The 14,557-nt window shown below is 41.4% G+C and overlaps 1 protein-coding gene across 2 annotated transcripts; it reads right to left on the minus strand.

Annotated features, from left to right (window-relative positions):
• Positions 1 to 1,971: 1,971 nt before the first annotated feature.
• Positions 1,972 to 14,507, minus strand: RNF8 (ring finger protein 8). 2 transcript variants are annotated; one of them, XM_059841393.1, is made up of 8 exons: positions 14,194 to 14,507; positions 11,786 to 11,914; positions 9,529 to 10,269; positions 8,375 to 8,437; positions 7,913 to 8,002; positions 6,638 to 6,745; positions 5,441 to 5,652; positions 1,972 to 3,593 (listed from the first exon to the last, which is right to left on the minus strand). In XM_059841393.1, exons 1-8 carry the CDS (start codon positions 14,281 to 14,283, stop codon positions 3,554 to 3,556), a joined length of 1,473 nt encoding a protein of 490 aa, XP_059697376.1. In that variant the 5' UTR covers positions 14,284 to 14,507; the 3' UTR covers positions 1,972 to 3,553. The 2 variants fall into 2 exon arrangements, with proteins under 2 accessions (XP_059697376.1, XP_059697375.1); XM_059841392.1 differs by having other exon boundaries at positions 5,448 to 5,652; positions 14,194 to 14,506.
• Between the last annotated feature and the right edge of the window lie 50 nt (positions 14,508 to 14,557).

Below are 14,557 nucleotides of genomic sequence, written 5' to 3' on the forward strand. Positions count from 1 at the left end.
CAGCTGGATTATTGAATTGCCTGTTACACATTCTGTAGTTAAATTTGACAGTCATTGCTAAGGCTTTGTAGCAAGATGCTTGCCTGGAATGGGAAAAACAACTCAAATGATGACTATGGGAAAAGCTATCCGTGGTAAATGAAGACGGGGTCATCATGATGCTTTTGATGCTCAATAATGCTGAAACCAGTCTGACTCATCAGTCCTGAAATTAAACATCCTGATAGTGAGATAAAGATGTGGTAGACCTGGTAAAATACCCAGAACCAGTAAGTGATACTACAGATAATTTATCCAAAGTTGCTGAGCTGACACAGCTAGCCTGGACACCTATGATTGACAGTCAATATAAAAGCCCAGTCCCAAATTTTAAGGGCAGGGTCTTCTAATATACCCTTTCTTGAAGTGTATATGTGGAGATTTCTCCCTTGACTGGGGATGCTGCTCAAGATTACTCCTCATGACTGAGCAGAAGAAATTAGTCTACAGTCATGGGTGAATAACATTATCTCTACTTAATTGGGCTTTTTCCTAGCTTTAATACAATTGCTTTAAGACAATTGCTTCAATATTGCATCATAGTGCACTGTAAGAGCTGTTCTACCTCCTATACTGTTTAGTAAATGATTCTGATTAAGATCTTTTTGTCCAAACATTATAATAAATCATACATATTTATATATCTGGTGTGCCATCCTAAAATCCTCTAGGACCAAGTTGTATAAAGGTTCGTTTACACCTATATGATCCTTTACTCATGAACCACTGACAGTCTGGGGCTAAGATTGGATCCAGCAGCATCCAGGCTCCTCTCTGAGAAGGCTTTTAGAAAGCAAGGGGGCCCTGTCTGCACCTTGTGACTCAATGGGAGGGCTTCTTTAATAACTAAATTTTGTCTGAAGGTCCCACTCTGCCTGTGACAGGCTCACAACACATGTGGTATATTTTTCTTGCACGAGATTGTCAGATTGGTCATGGACTCCACAGATCTGGATGAGGTAAACATTCCTCTGTGATGGTCCCCTTTTACTAGTACCCCTTCCCAACTCTTCCACTGATGCCAACAATGTATTGCTGTAAAAGTGTCTGATTATCACACTACCTGACAGCTGTCTTCCAAGGGAAAACACCAAGTCTTGAACCTGCCCTGCATCATCTGTGACTAGCTCAGTTGTAGCCTGACATCTGGAAGCACTTGATGCCATCCCAAGACAGGTAACAGTTCAGGACATAATATCTCCATGATATTATGGGCACATCCAAGTAGAACCAAGCAGACATCCAAGTAGAAGAAAGGATCCAGACCTTAGAGCAAAGGAGAGCACACTGCAGATACACAGGTCTGCTTTTGTCAGTGAACAGCTTTTGTATGTGGACAGTATTAATATTTAACCTTGCTCTGTGAACATTTACACACTGTGCACCTACCAGTAAGAGCAAAAATAATTTGGAATACACCACTTACATTTTTCACGTTCTAGTGAAAAGAGGACACACTCAGAAACCAAACCAAAGATTACCACTCTGTTACCAGGGGAAATATTATCCTTCTCTGCAATATGCATAAACATCAACATAATAAAATAAATATGTATTTTGCAAAATGAAATGAGAAAAAAAGCACAGCCGTATGGAGGAGATATAGAGTCGAAGAATTCGCAGTCATACGTAACGAGTATTTTCCCTCTACTCCTCTTCATTGGAAATGCCTGTTCCACATCAGCCTGTTTCACGAGCATTTTGAGGAATGCTCTTCTCTTGCTCATTCTAGAAAGCATCTATTCACAAAAGAAACTCTCAAGAGCACATATAGAAAATGAACATTAAAAGAGAAAGAAGAATACAGAAGATGTAATGTCTCCTTCACAAAAGAAATCTTACACTAAAGTTTTAAGCAAGCTGCCTGGCCCACAGATCAGGCCTCCCCTGTTTGAATCCTACTGACCAAATTTGTCACAATGCACTACTTCCTTAGGACATCATTCATGCACCTTTTTAATGGGATCTTTCTTGGGGGAAGCAGGTAAGAGGTATGAGTGTAGCTATTAAATTAGCATTAGGGTAGTCACAGTCTTGAAGGATTGGGTTGTCTTTCATCAGTTCCTGAATACAAACATTTTTCAATTAACTTTACAATAGTCACACTGCATACAGCAATCAAAACATGAAGCAAAGTCATTAAATTAGATAGTCTGTTTTCTAAAAAAAGTCTAAAAACAACTAGAAGACATCTCAGTGGTTGCACCAAAGAAGAATAATGCAGAAATGGATTTATATTTTTGTTCTTAAACAAAATAAACATAGAAACAAAACGGTATATACAAAGAGCCAAAGAAATATTACAGATGAGAAGGGCTTCCCCATCCTGTTCTCACAGTGTAAGAGTCCTTTCCATGTAAAAGCTAAGTCAAAAGCATAAGTCACTAGAAAATGGAACTCAATAGACAAATACGTGATAGGATGAAGCAAGACTTGATCAATCTCTTGAACAAGTGATTTGGCATGAGGATAGTACAAACCACAGCTCAACAGTTATGTCTTGTAAACAATAAAAAGAAGTGCTTCATTCTGTATCTTGTGGTTGTCAACAGATGCTGCTTTCCTACCCTGCCAACAGGACGTTTCATTAATTTGGAGAGCAGCACACCTGAAGATGCAGAGGTTCCTCTCTTGCTGCTGATTATGTTTTTAAAGTCATTGCTAAAAATTTCTGGATGTGCTGCTTCACAGTTCTAAAACCCTTTATGTGAAAGCTCGAAAAGGGAACAAACCAAAGACACTAAATGAAAAGAACACTAGCTAAAGACTTCTGGAAGATTTCATCTCCTCTATCCCTATCTAATGGAAAATGGGCTACATAAACAGAGCAAGCCGATGGCCAGCAGCTAGCTTACAATGCACTTGCAGCCAACAGTGTCCATATCCCACCCTTTATCACCTGTAAAGCCAAAGGCCAGGGATGACTCTAGTTGCCGTATGAAATTCAAGAGGAAAACCCACATTGGCACTTTTTCCTGCTATACCAATCTCCTGCCTGCTGGTGGGGATGGCCAAGTTCTCAAAATGCTTGGGACATTCCCTCTACTGCCTGAAATAAGGGATGCTGATATAAACATGTAATTCATTAAGGAAAGGGCAATGATGCAATACAAACTCTTTCATTACACTGAGCAGGTCACAAGCTAACGTGGAAGTTTAGAGTTTGTAAGTCAATCAGCCAGCATAATGGCAGTCTGTTCTCTCATAAACCCAATTTTGTTTTAGAGATCAAGCTTCTGTGCATTCATTTGGAAAACAAGATCCTTCTTCCAAATGCTGCTAGTTTAAACCTCCAGCCTCTTCACAGGTCCTTCCAGGTGCCCAGTCCACTCTTCCAGCACCAGCCAACCAAACACCATTAGGTTGGTTCTAGGCAGCACAGGGGCAATGAGTCTGCAGTAACAGTGTTCAGATAACATAGTAGCTTTCACTATAGGAAGAATCCTCCTCAGAGTCCTCACTGTCACAACTGCTCGTTGACAAGATGGAGTAAGTGGTAGAAGGGACACCACTGTCACTGTCTGTGGCTGGCTTCACCATCGCATTCTGTTTCTCTGCATACAAAACACACAGATACAAAAGTTAGCTGTGACCACTGTATCCACAAGTGCTAAATTACTACTTGTCTTTGAAACTGTATTTTAGCTTCTCACAGTCAGTTTGCAATAAGTCTTTCAAGCTGCAGGACATAGGCCTTTTTCATTTCAGTTTTCACCATAAAACAACAAAGGAATGGGAGTTGTTTGCTTGTTTTCTTAAGTGCTCCGAAGTGTTCTATATGTCTTTTCCTATTAAGGTAACACAGGTGAGGAGGAGTCATTCTCCACCTCTTCACAGGGACACAACTGGCAATGGAAGTGGCTAACTATTTCAGTGTCTTGCCAGGTAAGAAAAGGAAAGAAAAAATGTGGTAAGGGGCTCTCAAACAAGTATTGATTGTTCAGGACATTTATAGCCTCATCAAAAGCTTCATCTATTTAAGACTGCAAGCTGTCCTTCTAGTGCTGGGGCTACTAAGACTCCTAGAAAGGTTTCTTGGAAAGCCTTGACAGCTTCTTAAGTGCCACTTCCAACATCATTCTTCTTTTAGCAGGTATATTTCTTAGGAATTAATTTTAAATAGACAAATGGTAATCTTCATTTCAATCGAAATGTTTCCATCACTGCACAAAAAGAGGCACAGAAACCATTTCACCTTCCAGCTGAAGTGTGTCACAGTAAATTTAAATTATTTCCTACTGGTAGTTATTTCTTAAGGAAGGCTATGAACTCATTTGCTTTTTGTTTGAACATGGATGAAGACCATTGGTGTAGCACACAATGGACTGCAATGAAGGCACCACTTCAGCTAGTGCCCATCAGCTACCTGAGCAGACACTTAGGAGCACTGTAGCACTCTGCAGATGCATGCAATGCACGAGGGCTGCCTCAGCTCCACAGAGGTAAAAGCAATTCTTGTAGCTGAGCTGGGCAGCCTCTTGGCAATGCAGCACTTCCTAAAGGGAATCAGACTGAAAGGGTTACATAGGTTATCATTTCAGGCTTGAACTAGAATTGCTTAGTGATGTCATTCTATGTCACCGTGGCACATCTGAAAGATATCAAAATCACCTTTCTTTTGGTAAAAATACAGTTTGATACACTGCAAAATTAAGGATCATGCACTCATCTCTATGAAGGGAAAACAAAACATTACTTAAGAGAACACAGCAATAGAAATTTAAGGGTAGCAGGAACAGACATCTACATTTCAGCACCTAGATACCAATGTCAAGTGCTCTAGAAAGAAATTTAGAAGGAAGCAGACCAGGAATAACCCACATTGGGGTTTTTTAATAAAGCAAACACCATCATGCATAGTATTTTAGCAACAACTAGGCAAGATGTTATGCCTGTAAGCCACAGTGGCTTTAATTCCCCAAAAATAAACATGTCAGAGCAAGTGTCAGTTCAGCCATACTTACATCATATACCAGTGTCTCTTTCAGAGATTTCCTACATAAATCTAGCACATAGAAAAGAATTCAGAACTTCTTGTCAGGTCCACTGAGTTTCTGTAACGTACTCCACAGTTTAATCAAAAGTGCCTGGTAAATTTTTCAAGGACCATTCTATGTATTTTTGCTTTTATTAAGTGATCTCTTTGAAAGAGCATAACCTTTCGCATGGTTAAACTAAGTTTTCCTGCCAGACTGTGGAATTCATACCAAAGTCTTTTTCCAAACTTTGTACTAATTTTATTTTACTGTGCAGCAAAGGCAGTTAGTTGAGAGATCTCATAATTATTTTTTTAGCATTTCTGCAGCATTCCCTGAGCATCTTCTTGGTATATAGGTGCCAAAGAAAGTCGTGCAAGATAGATGGAATAAGAGATTGTACTCATCATGCCACATCCACCCACCTCTCACCTTTCCGCTCTCTGATAAGGCTCAGGCGATGCTCTTTCATTTCCACATCCAGTTTTTCTACCATCCTGTTAATGCAGTTATCCAGCACCAGAGAGCGTGTCTTTGATTTGATCTCTTGCCTGCAGATAGGGCACTCCACTTTACGTTTTGTCCACTCATTGATGCAGTAGGAGCAGAAGCTGTGTGCACAGTTCAGAGTGACCGCCTGTGGAATTCAGCAGAAGGACACTGGTCACAGTGAGCTCGCAGAGGCACTGCCAAGCAAAAATGTACTGAATACAGGGAAATATTAGATTAATATTTTGTACAGGGAAAGGGACTGGAGAGCCCAAAGCCTTTAGGGCCCTCACAGGTGTCACACACAAACTTTCACATGCCAGAGGTCAGGCAAGCGTTACAAGTCAGTTAATGGAGTCACTGTAAGTCACAGCAAGTCAGAAACAGGAAAAAGTAATTAATTTTATTGCAAGTTCCTCCAATTTGAAAAGGATAAATTATGGAAAAACTCAGATACTGCAAAATAGCATCTTAATATACTGAGAAACCAGAAATTAAAATTTCAGCTAGCTCTTAAGCCATTGTAACAAGGCTAACACATCAGGTTTCCCATAGTAAAACAATAATTTAATGAAACTGACCTTGTAGCAAAACATAAACATAAGTAACAGTCTACAGGACAAGCATAGCCTATTACTTGTAGAATCAAATGAAAACAGGCTAATTTCTCAAAGAGTTTATCTGAACAATATAAACATCCCAGGACTTGACTGAATATTCTACCTCCCTTCCTTTACTAACATCTCCAACAGTCCAACTCTTCACTAACCTCAAACAGTCCAACTCTAGTCAACGTAGATCAAGGTCCACTACAAAATAATTCTTCCCCAAGCAGCTGTCAGCAGCAACTCAGGGCACCAGTTCAAAAACATACACAAGTGCTCCAAACTTATGTGCATTTTAGGATTAAGCACTCTTGTCTGCAGATAGAGACATTAAAGCTGAACTTGCTGTCAAGCAGAGTCAGGGCAGACAGAACAGACCTCTGGATCAACTCTTTCCCATAAGAACTCACTGTGAGTTCTGTTAAACAAGGTAAGTAAAGAAAAGGGCTTAAATATTGTGTTACTAGAGCTATGGAAAGCTTCTCAAGTCTCTTTTTTACTGGCAAACCCACAAAGGTATAAACATACCTCGATAAAGTGCTCAGAACAGATTGTGCACTGCAACTCATTCTCCAACACATCATTCATCTGATTCAACACCTCTTCTTTTTGGGCTCTCACCTTTTCCTTCTCCTCCTGGTGGAAAAGTACATGTTGTTGTGTATCAACAAAGAACAAGATTTTTCTCAATTGGCAGGAGTGTGTGCAGGGGAAGAAAATCATACTGCAAATCTCCATATGTCAAGAGGACTGGGTATCTATCACATACCCATGTCTGTAGTCTCTTTCCTCTTTGTAGTCTCAGCAGTATTGACAATATTCCCACCCACTATGGAGAACTTGGAAGAGAGAACAGCCATTACCAAAATTCCCTTCAGCCTAAAGGAACTACCAGCTGATCAATCTTTTCAGAATCTTTTTCAACCTGTTCCTAGCAAGAGTTTGGCTTTAATAAATTATTTTGTTTTGGTGTCTGATATAAAAAGCAGAACACCCAACAGACTAAACAACTCAAATGCTAAAAAAAGGAAGCAATAAAGTTTAAAACATTTACTTGCATTTAGCAATCTAATAATCTTTTTGTTTGCTTGTTAAGAGTTAAATTAGGCTGATTAGGCTAAGTACCTGCTCTATCTTCTAAAAACAGCAGGAAAATTCTACTAACTGAAGCTATAGTTGAAACAGCAACAAATTTCTCAAGATCACATTAAAAAAAAAAGTAAACTGTCAGTGGTGGATAATGTGATAATTTCCAAAAGTAAGACACAGGAAAGGATCCCCTTAATTATTTTCCATTCATCACTTTGTGTCAAGGCCAGGAAGAACTGTGGCTTATCTCATTCATTATTAAAATTCCATGTTGCTTCAGTCCTACAATCCCTTATAGAACTGCTGTCCCAATGCAGTTTTACTTGAATGCCCTTTAACTGAAAATTAAGCCCCTCACTTTTCAAACACTTTTTGTTTGTCAGTGGATTTTTTCCGTTATTTCTGGCTTAATTTTTTGTTTGTTTTTCAAAGAAAGGGTGCAATGGGCCCATTTCTCTTCCAAAAGGCACTGTTCAGCTGCTATGGGCTTTCTTTATGTTTGAGAAAGCTCTAGTAACAACTGTTTGACACCAATTTATAAAAAGGGCAAGGTGCCTCCTCCCCCAGTGTCAGCTGCCACCTCAAAACACAGAAATTTTGCACTACAGGAGGCCAGGCAGAGCCAAGACAAATGTTAAATAAACCATCTCCTCTGCTCATGCAGCATATCATGTTTCACTTATGAATAAAACTAAGAATGCAGTTATTCCTTACCTTCGTTTCTTCCAGTTCCTTATTCTTGGCTCGAATTATCTCCTCAAAATCTTTTTTATTACGATTCAGTTCTTCCATCAAAGCACGATGCTGTAACAATACCATTCCAGAAGTTATACAAGTACCATTCTAAGCTATCCTATTAAAGATACATGGTCATAGTCATAAGGTTCAGCACACTCATTTCTCCTATTCTCCTCCTAGAAGAGCAACACTTAAAAGTTCAGATGTTAAGGCAGTTTATCCTTAACTTAAAAATTGGAAGGCACTGCCAGTTATTTATGACCTTCCTAGTGCCATCACATTTTAAATTCCCTCTTCCAGGTTATTCTTCCACTTCAGTTAGGTTTTACAGTCACCTAAGGCAAAGTCCTTGTCTTCTACCAAGAGGCCACAACACTTGGAAAGACTTAAATATCCAAGTTACACAGATATATCAAACCTACACTCATAATCACTTGCCTCTTGCAGGACCTGGGCCAGCTGCTCCTTCAGATTCTCTTCCCCTTGTTGACACTTTTCTCCCTGGGTGGGGTAAGAAATGGGAAAAAAAAAGACTTGAAGAACATAAGAGACAGAAAATTACTACTGTGCACACTCTCTTTAGAGGATATGCTTAAAGAAACAACACTGATTTTCAACAAACAGCGAGATGTTCCACTCTAGGGTTACATGTGTACAACAGAAATTAAAGCTATAATTTCTGTGATGAGTTAAAATGGATATATCATTTACAGCTCCATATTTGGAATACCTCCACATTATTCTAGCTCAAAAGGCACCAGCATATTCATAGAAGCAAAGAGATCAGCAACATCTTAAAAGCTGCAACTCTGTTTTTGAGTGCATTTAAAGACTTCAGAGATACCTAAAGCGCCAGGTAAATGTCCCATTGTTTCCAAGGACACAACTCCAAACTTTCTGTACTTCTGATACTGGCATCTTGCCTTTAGCAGCAGACTTTAAGGAAGTAACTAATAAATTATTAGACTCACTCCAAGATGAATCCTCACTTTCTTTAAACCCAATTTTGAGCAGTCTCAAGCTCAAACAGATTTGTCTTTTACCAAAAAAGCAACTTATCACATATACTTACTGCTTAAAGGTACTTACAGATTGCAAGAGAGGGTTTTTTGAAAGTAGGAAAATAATCTCCTTCCCTCTAGGGATTAAGGCATGCAGTATTTCATTGACTGTAAAAACAGTGCACTTGCCATGCACTGTGGGCTTTATTTCAGCCATATACTGAGAGAAATTCACACTCAGAGTGATTATTTTTCTACTTGTCCTCTCTATAAGCAAGAGAAATCAGGCAGTGAATTTCATTTTTTTATTTAAAAAACACACTTCTTTACCAGCTAAAATACTTAATTTTGCACCTTTTTCTGAATTCCCAGTGCAGCCAAATCTCTTCTGTGTCTGCAGTTTCTTTTGGTACGTGCACTGTGTTACGCACTAAGTTGCTAAGTTAAATACTTCCACAAAAACTTTTGTAGGGGTAAATCCAAGCACTATTTTTGTTACTGTATAGTTCAAGAGCTATTTTGGATCAATGCCTTACACGAGGCATTCCATCAAAGTGAAGACACAGGCCAAAATTATTGCCACCACTATACCTCTAGCTTCTGCTGCTCTTTACAGAATGTCCTCTCCAGCTCTTCCACCTGCTGCTGCTGATGCTCTTGTTCCATGCAGAGTTGGTTCTGCAACTCCTGCAGCTCCTGCTCCATTACTAGGATCTCCTTCTGATCACACTTCCTGCGCTTCTGCTTGACATTTAGAACTGCAGTCTGCTTCTCCTGCACTTTGACCTTTAATTTCATTGTATCCTCTAGAGATTTCCTCAGCTTTTTCAAGCCAGTCCATGACTCTACAAGACCGGAGCCCTTCTGGTCCTTCTGTGGGACAGTCACAGCTTTCTTGGAGTGAACAGGGCTACCATGCACTGGACCACTATCCCCCTCACTGGGTCCAGGAGAAGGCAGCTTGACATCCATCTTCTCTGTGAGCCGTTTGGCCTCTTCTGCCTGTCCCCATGATTTATCTAAAGGTTCATTGCCACAGGACATTCTGTCTCTTTTGCATCTGGAGTTTGAAGGGCCTTCTGATTCACGTGTCTCCAATTCCTCCAAACTAAATTTACGTTTAGGTCTTGAACTCTTAGCTTTCCCCAGGTCACTTCTTTGGGCTAAAAAGGGTCTAATTTTCTCCCATTCATCTTTAATTACTTCATACTCATATTCAGCAGTCTCTTTGTTTTCCAAAGGCACTCCCAACTCAATACGGTCTCCTTCAGCAATAGGATAGACTTTTGATGGATCCAGGCGCTGTTTATTAAGCCAAACTCCATTTAGACTCTGCCAATAAACACAGAACCACCAAAATTTAATATGAAGTTACAGTGTCCTCTGAAAGTTATTTCTGGCAACTGTAAATTAACACAAACAACCTCTTCAAATAAACCTTGTAATATCCAGTTCATTGGCTCAGTGTTGCATTTATTACAATTACTACACTGTATTATATACTGCACATTATTCTTGCATTACAGATTTTATGTACAAGCACCAAGAACAACATTCTGTGCATGTGCTTGTCCAAAAGGAAAACTGCGAACTCTGAGGGGAAAAACCTGCACAAAAGCTTCAGAAATAAAAACTAAATAACAAAAAGTCTCCACAAAAGATCATTGTCAGGAACATAGAATACTACAGTAATTATTCTTGATAATTAATGTTACCTGAAATTCAAAAAAAAAAAAAAAAAGGAAATAAAAAGAATCATTGGCTATACTCCTTGAAGAAAACAAAGTTTTTCCATAAATACAAGGAGACTGTAAAGAGGGAAAATATTCTTCTAGATATAATGTTCAAAGCACAAAAAAGCTCTCAAAATTAGCTCAAGAAATAGTCTTCAAAACCAACAAAACTGTTCTATGCTCAGGATGAACTGCAGAAACACTAGGAACTGACATATCTCAATGAGATTCATTGAAACAAGCTGACCAACTGGTCAACAGTGAAAACAGACAGGAAGTGTTAATAGTTAATCTATGGTAGATGTTTCCTATCATGCACTAACATTAGGTTTTCAAGTTTATACATGTACTACAAGAGGGTTTTGTTTGAGAGCAGTGTAATTTTAATAGTAGCCACTCCATTCCTTTCTGACTAATCTGCTGTCAACCCAAACATCCTTCAAATCTGCATGACACGTTGAACATTTTTGTTCTACCAGTGCTGTTTTAAAGCAAATTACTCACTTCACTGTTTTCAGAGCAAATGAGAAAGTGGAGAGATCATGATATAAAAAACAGGCTACTGAAGTCAAAGTGAGACCTAGTTGAGGACTCTGACATCAGCATCTTATCCTAATCAGCTGAGGAGAACTTTCAGGAGAAACTCATTTGAACACAACATGAAGCATGATTTTTCTTACACTAGATTCTTGTTGAAGTTGATTATAATTAAAGCAATTGTGTCACTACAATAAGGAGTTGCACTTTATCTTTTCATTAGCACTACAATGTTATCCTCTTGAAAGGATAAAATCCTATGTCAAAATTCATATAGGATGTTTTTTAAGAAAGCAACACCAAACAGGTTCACAGACTGCAAAGTGCCTTTAGCCAGGCCACATTGGTCTGAAAAATGCTAAACCAAGAGGTGGATCTACAGAGAGAAAGTAATCCAGTTTGCATCCCTACTGCAGCAGATTGAAGTTTCCTGCTGGAAGTGCACAACAGGCAAGACACATTCCCATGGACCTTCTATCACCCTTATGCTATATCACAGCCCATACACTGCTAGATCCAAAACAATGGATTCTATTCAATAAATCTCAGAATACAAGGTCTTCAGCTGGTCTCTGTACCTTGTTATCCTTGACAGTCCACTGCCCTTCTGCATTCTGCTGGAAGACACAGTGCTTACGAGAGATCATCAAGGGACAGGTTTTTGACACCAGCTGGTACGTGATATCCAATCCTCGGCCAATAGTCACCTAAAAATGAAGTAGTGTAGTTACTGCAATCAGAAATGACATGGTAAATTCAGTTTATAGCATTTTAATTTAAGTACAGCAAAACTCCAGATCAACATCTTATGGTTATTCCAAAAAGCTTGGCATATCATGATTTTTTTTTTCATTTAAATTTAAGAGTATAAAGAAAATGGAAGCTTACAAAGTATTATCTTTCTCTCCTACTGAGGAAATTTTGATTTTTCTGAGGCATGTTACAACCATGGTTTCATGGAAATCTTCCTCAGCAGCAAAGCTGCTCAAAGCCACTCACAAACCATCTGTGTCCCACCTCAATCATTACCTAACCAAACAACATTCTTCAAACTAGCACTACTGTGTGTGGGTCTCAAGATTACTTCTTATCCTCTTCATTTGCTAGTTGCATCTGTTCGACCATTTGTGAACAGGAAAGATACAGGAAAAAAATAGCCCAGAAAACTGCCATCAAAAAAAGCACACACTCAACATTGCCCTAAATACACAATACTTTTGTAAATCACACCATTGATCTTATGGCTCAGAATCTAAGCCACATGCAGCTCATAACCAGTAGTCAAAGTGATCTAAGTAACTGGATTAGACTCTAATAGTATCTTCAGGAAGAAGGGACATAATTGTAATATTGCACAGCATCTTATTAAATCACATCTAATTTCAGATTGCCATGTAAAGCACATCCCTGCTCTCCCTCCCTCTGCTGCCTCCTCTGCACACTTCTCTTAACTCATGTGTGCACTGCATTACCTTGCAGTAATGAGCAGTTCTCACCTTGAGTTTAGAGCAAGAACTCAGACCTCCATGTCATAACCAAAGGCAAGGAAACAAATTAAGGTGACAAAAGCAAACTTAACTATGTTAGTGCCTCCCTCTTAAATGTTCCATATAGTTTTCTGTCAGCATGGATTGCATATGTAAGACGTACAGAGACTCAAACAGATAAAGACTCCCTTCTTCATGAGGATTCAAACATAAAATCAGCTTTGCATTTGTCCATGCAGTGGCATCCTCAGGGCCCAGTCACACACATATGCAGGATCTCACATACCAATATGAGTGAGAGCAAGCAGGGCCAGTCACAAAACTCCCCCTTGAACGTGTTCATTTAGCAAACAGGGGTCCAAGATGTTACCGCTCACCTGCTGGAGCTCAGTGCTGCTCACAGCAGTACTGGCAAATCACATCCCATCCCCACATATCAGCAGTGTCCTTTGGCACCAAAGTGGTCACAGCACCAAGACTGACAGGGTTCAAGAGGTGTTCAGACAACACTCTCAGGCATGGGGTGTGATTCTTAGGGCTGTCCTGGGCACAGTCAGAAGCTGGACTCAATGATCCCTGCGGGTCCCTACCAACTCGGGGTATTCTACGATTATAATTTACATCTCCAGCAAAAGCAGTTTGTGCTTTGTGGCCTAGCACACCTACAGCACCAGAATGCCATCAGCCTCCCTGCTGCGAATGACAACCACTGTGCAGACAATCAGAGCTGTAACATCCCAAACTGGATTCCCTGCACAATTATCAGTGCCCTGGCTGTAAGTTGTTACCTGCAGTCCTTCACCGAGGAGATCTGCACATCTCAGGGCTTCAAACCCATGATGGGAGAGTAACAAAAGCATACGTTTGGACGGGTGCCTTTTGCAGTGTGTGAGCACAAGGCCTTGGCCACAGCATCAGCCACACCACCTGATTTTGACCAGAACAGCAATCCTTTTACACTGCCCCAACACGATCACACATCTTTGCTTGCTGGGTTTTAGGGAAGCGTACCAGGGCCCATCTTTTCAATTAAAAACCACGATCGCTGAGAAAACGGCTATTCCTGTACCGCACCAAAATATCACCAAAACAATTTAAACTTGACCTCGTTTACACCTGAATACCTAATGCCTTAGGTACTGTTAACCTCGCCAAAAGTATCGCCTTGTTAATTAGGCTACGGACTCCCTTCGTCCTCACTTACGTTACCATCTCGCGGACAAGTCTATCTAAATACGACAGAAGAATTCAAAACAAGCGAAGGCGACTCCAGCGACGGGGTCCGCCCTCCCCGCCCTCGGGCGTTACCGGCGCTGAACGCCGCCCGCTCGGGCGGCCGGGCCGGGCGGCCCCGAACGGAGGCTGCTCCTTAAGCGGGACGAGGCGGTGCTTTTTCCTCCTGGGAAGCGCTGTAAGAAACCACAAGACCCCACCAAACTGCGCCCCGAGAGCCGTGCCCACCCGCCCGTCCCGAGGGGCCGGAGCCCGGCGCGGCTCACCTGCGTGCCGGCCTCCAGCAGGAGCCAGTCGCCGCTGGCCCCAACTCGGCGGAGGCACCAGGCCAGGCACGGCACCCCGCGCACCGCCATGGCGCCCGCCCGCCGCGACCGGCGGCAGCGATCGCTGCGGCGGCAGCTGGGACGGCGCTCGCAGGGAACGGACGGGACGGGACGGGACGGGACGGGACGGGACGGGATGGCCGGCCTGACCGAGCCCGGGCTGTGACCGGGACCCGCGCGTGCGCCGCAGGACCCGCGGGGACGGCGGCGCGGCGCGGCGCTCTCCCACCGTCCCGCGGTGCTTCCCCGCAGTCCCGCCGAGCTCCTCCGTGTCCCGCCTCCCCCTCGCACCGCCCCTTCCGGG

Source organism: Haemorhous mexicanus, chromosome 3 (genome assembly GCF_027477595.1).
Source record: "Haemorhous mexicanus isolate bHaeMex1 chromosome 3, bHaeMex1.pri, whole genome shotgun sequence".
Taxonomy (NCBI): domain Eukaryota; kingdom Metazoa; phylum Chordata; class Aves; order Passeriformes; family Fringillidae; genus Haemorhous; species Haemorhous mexicanus.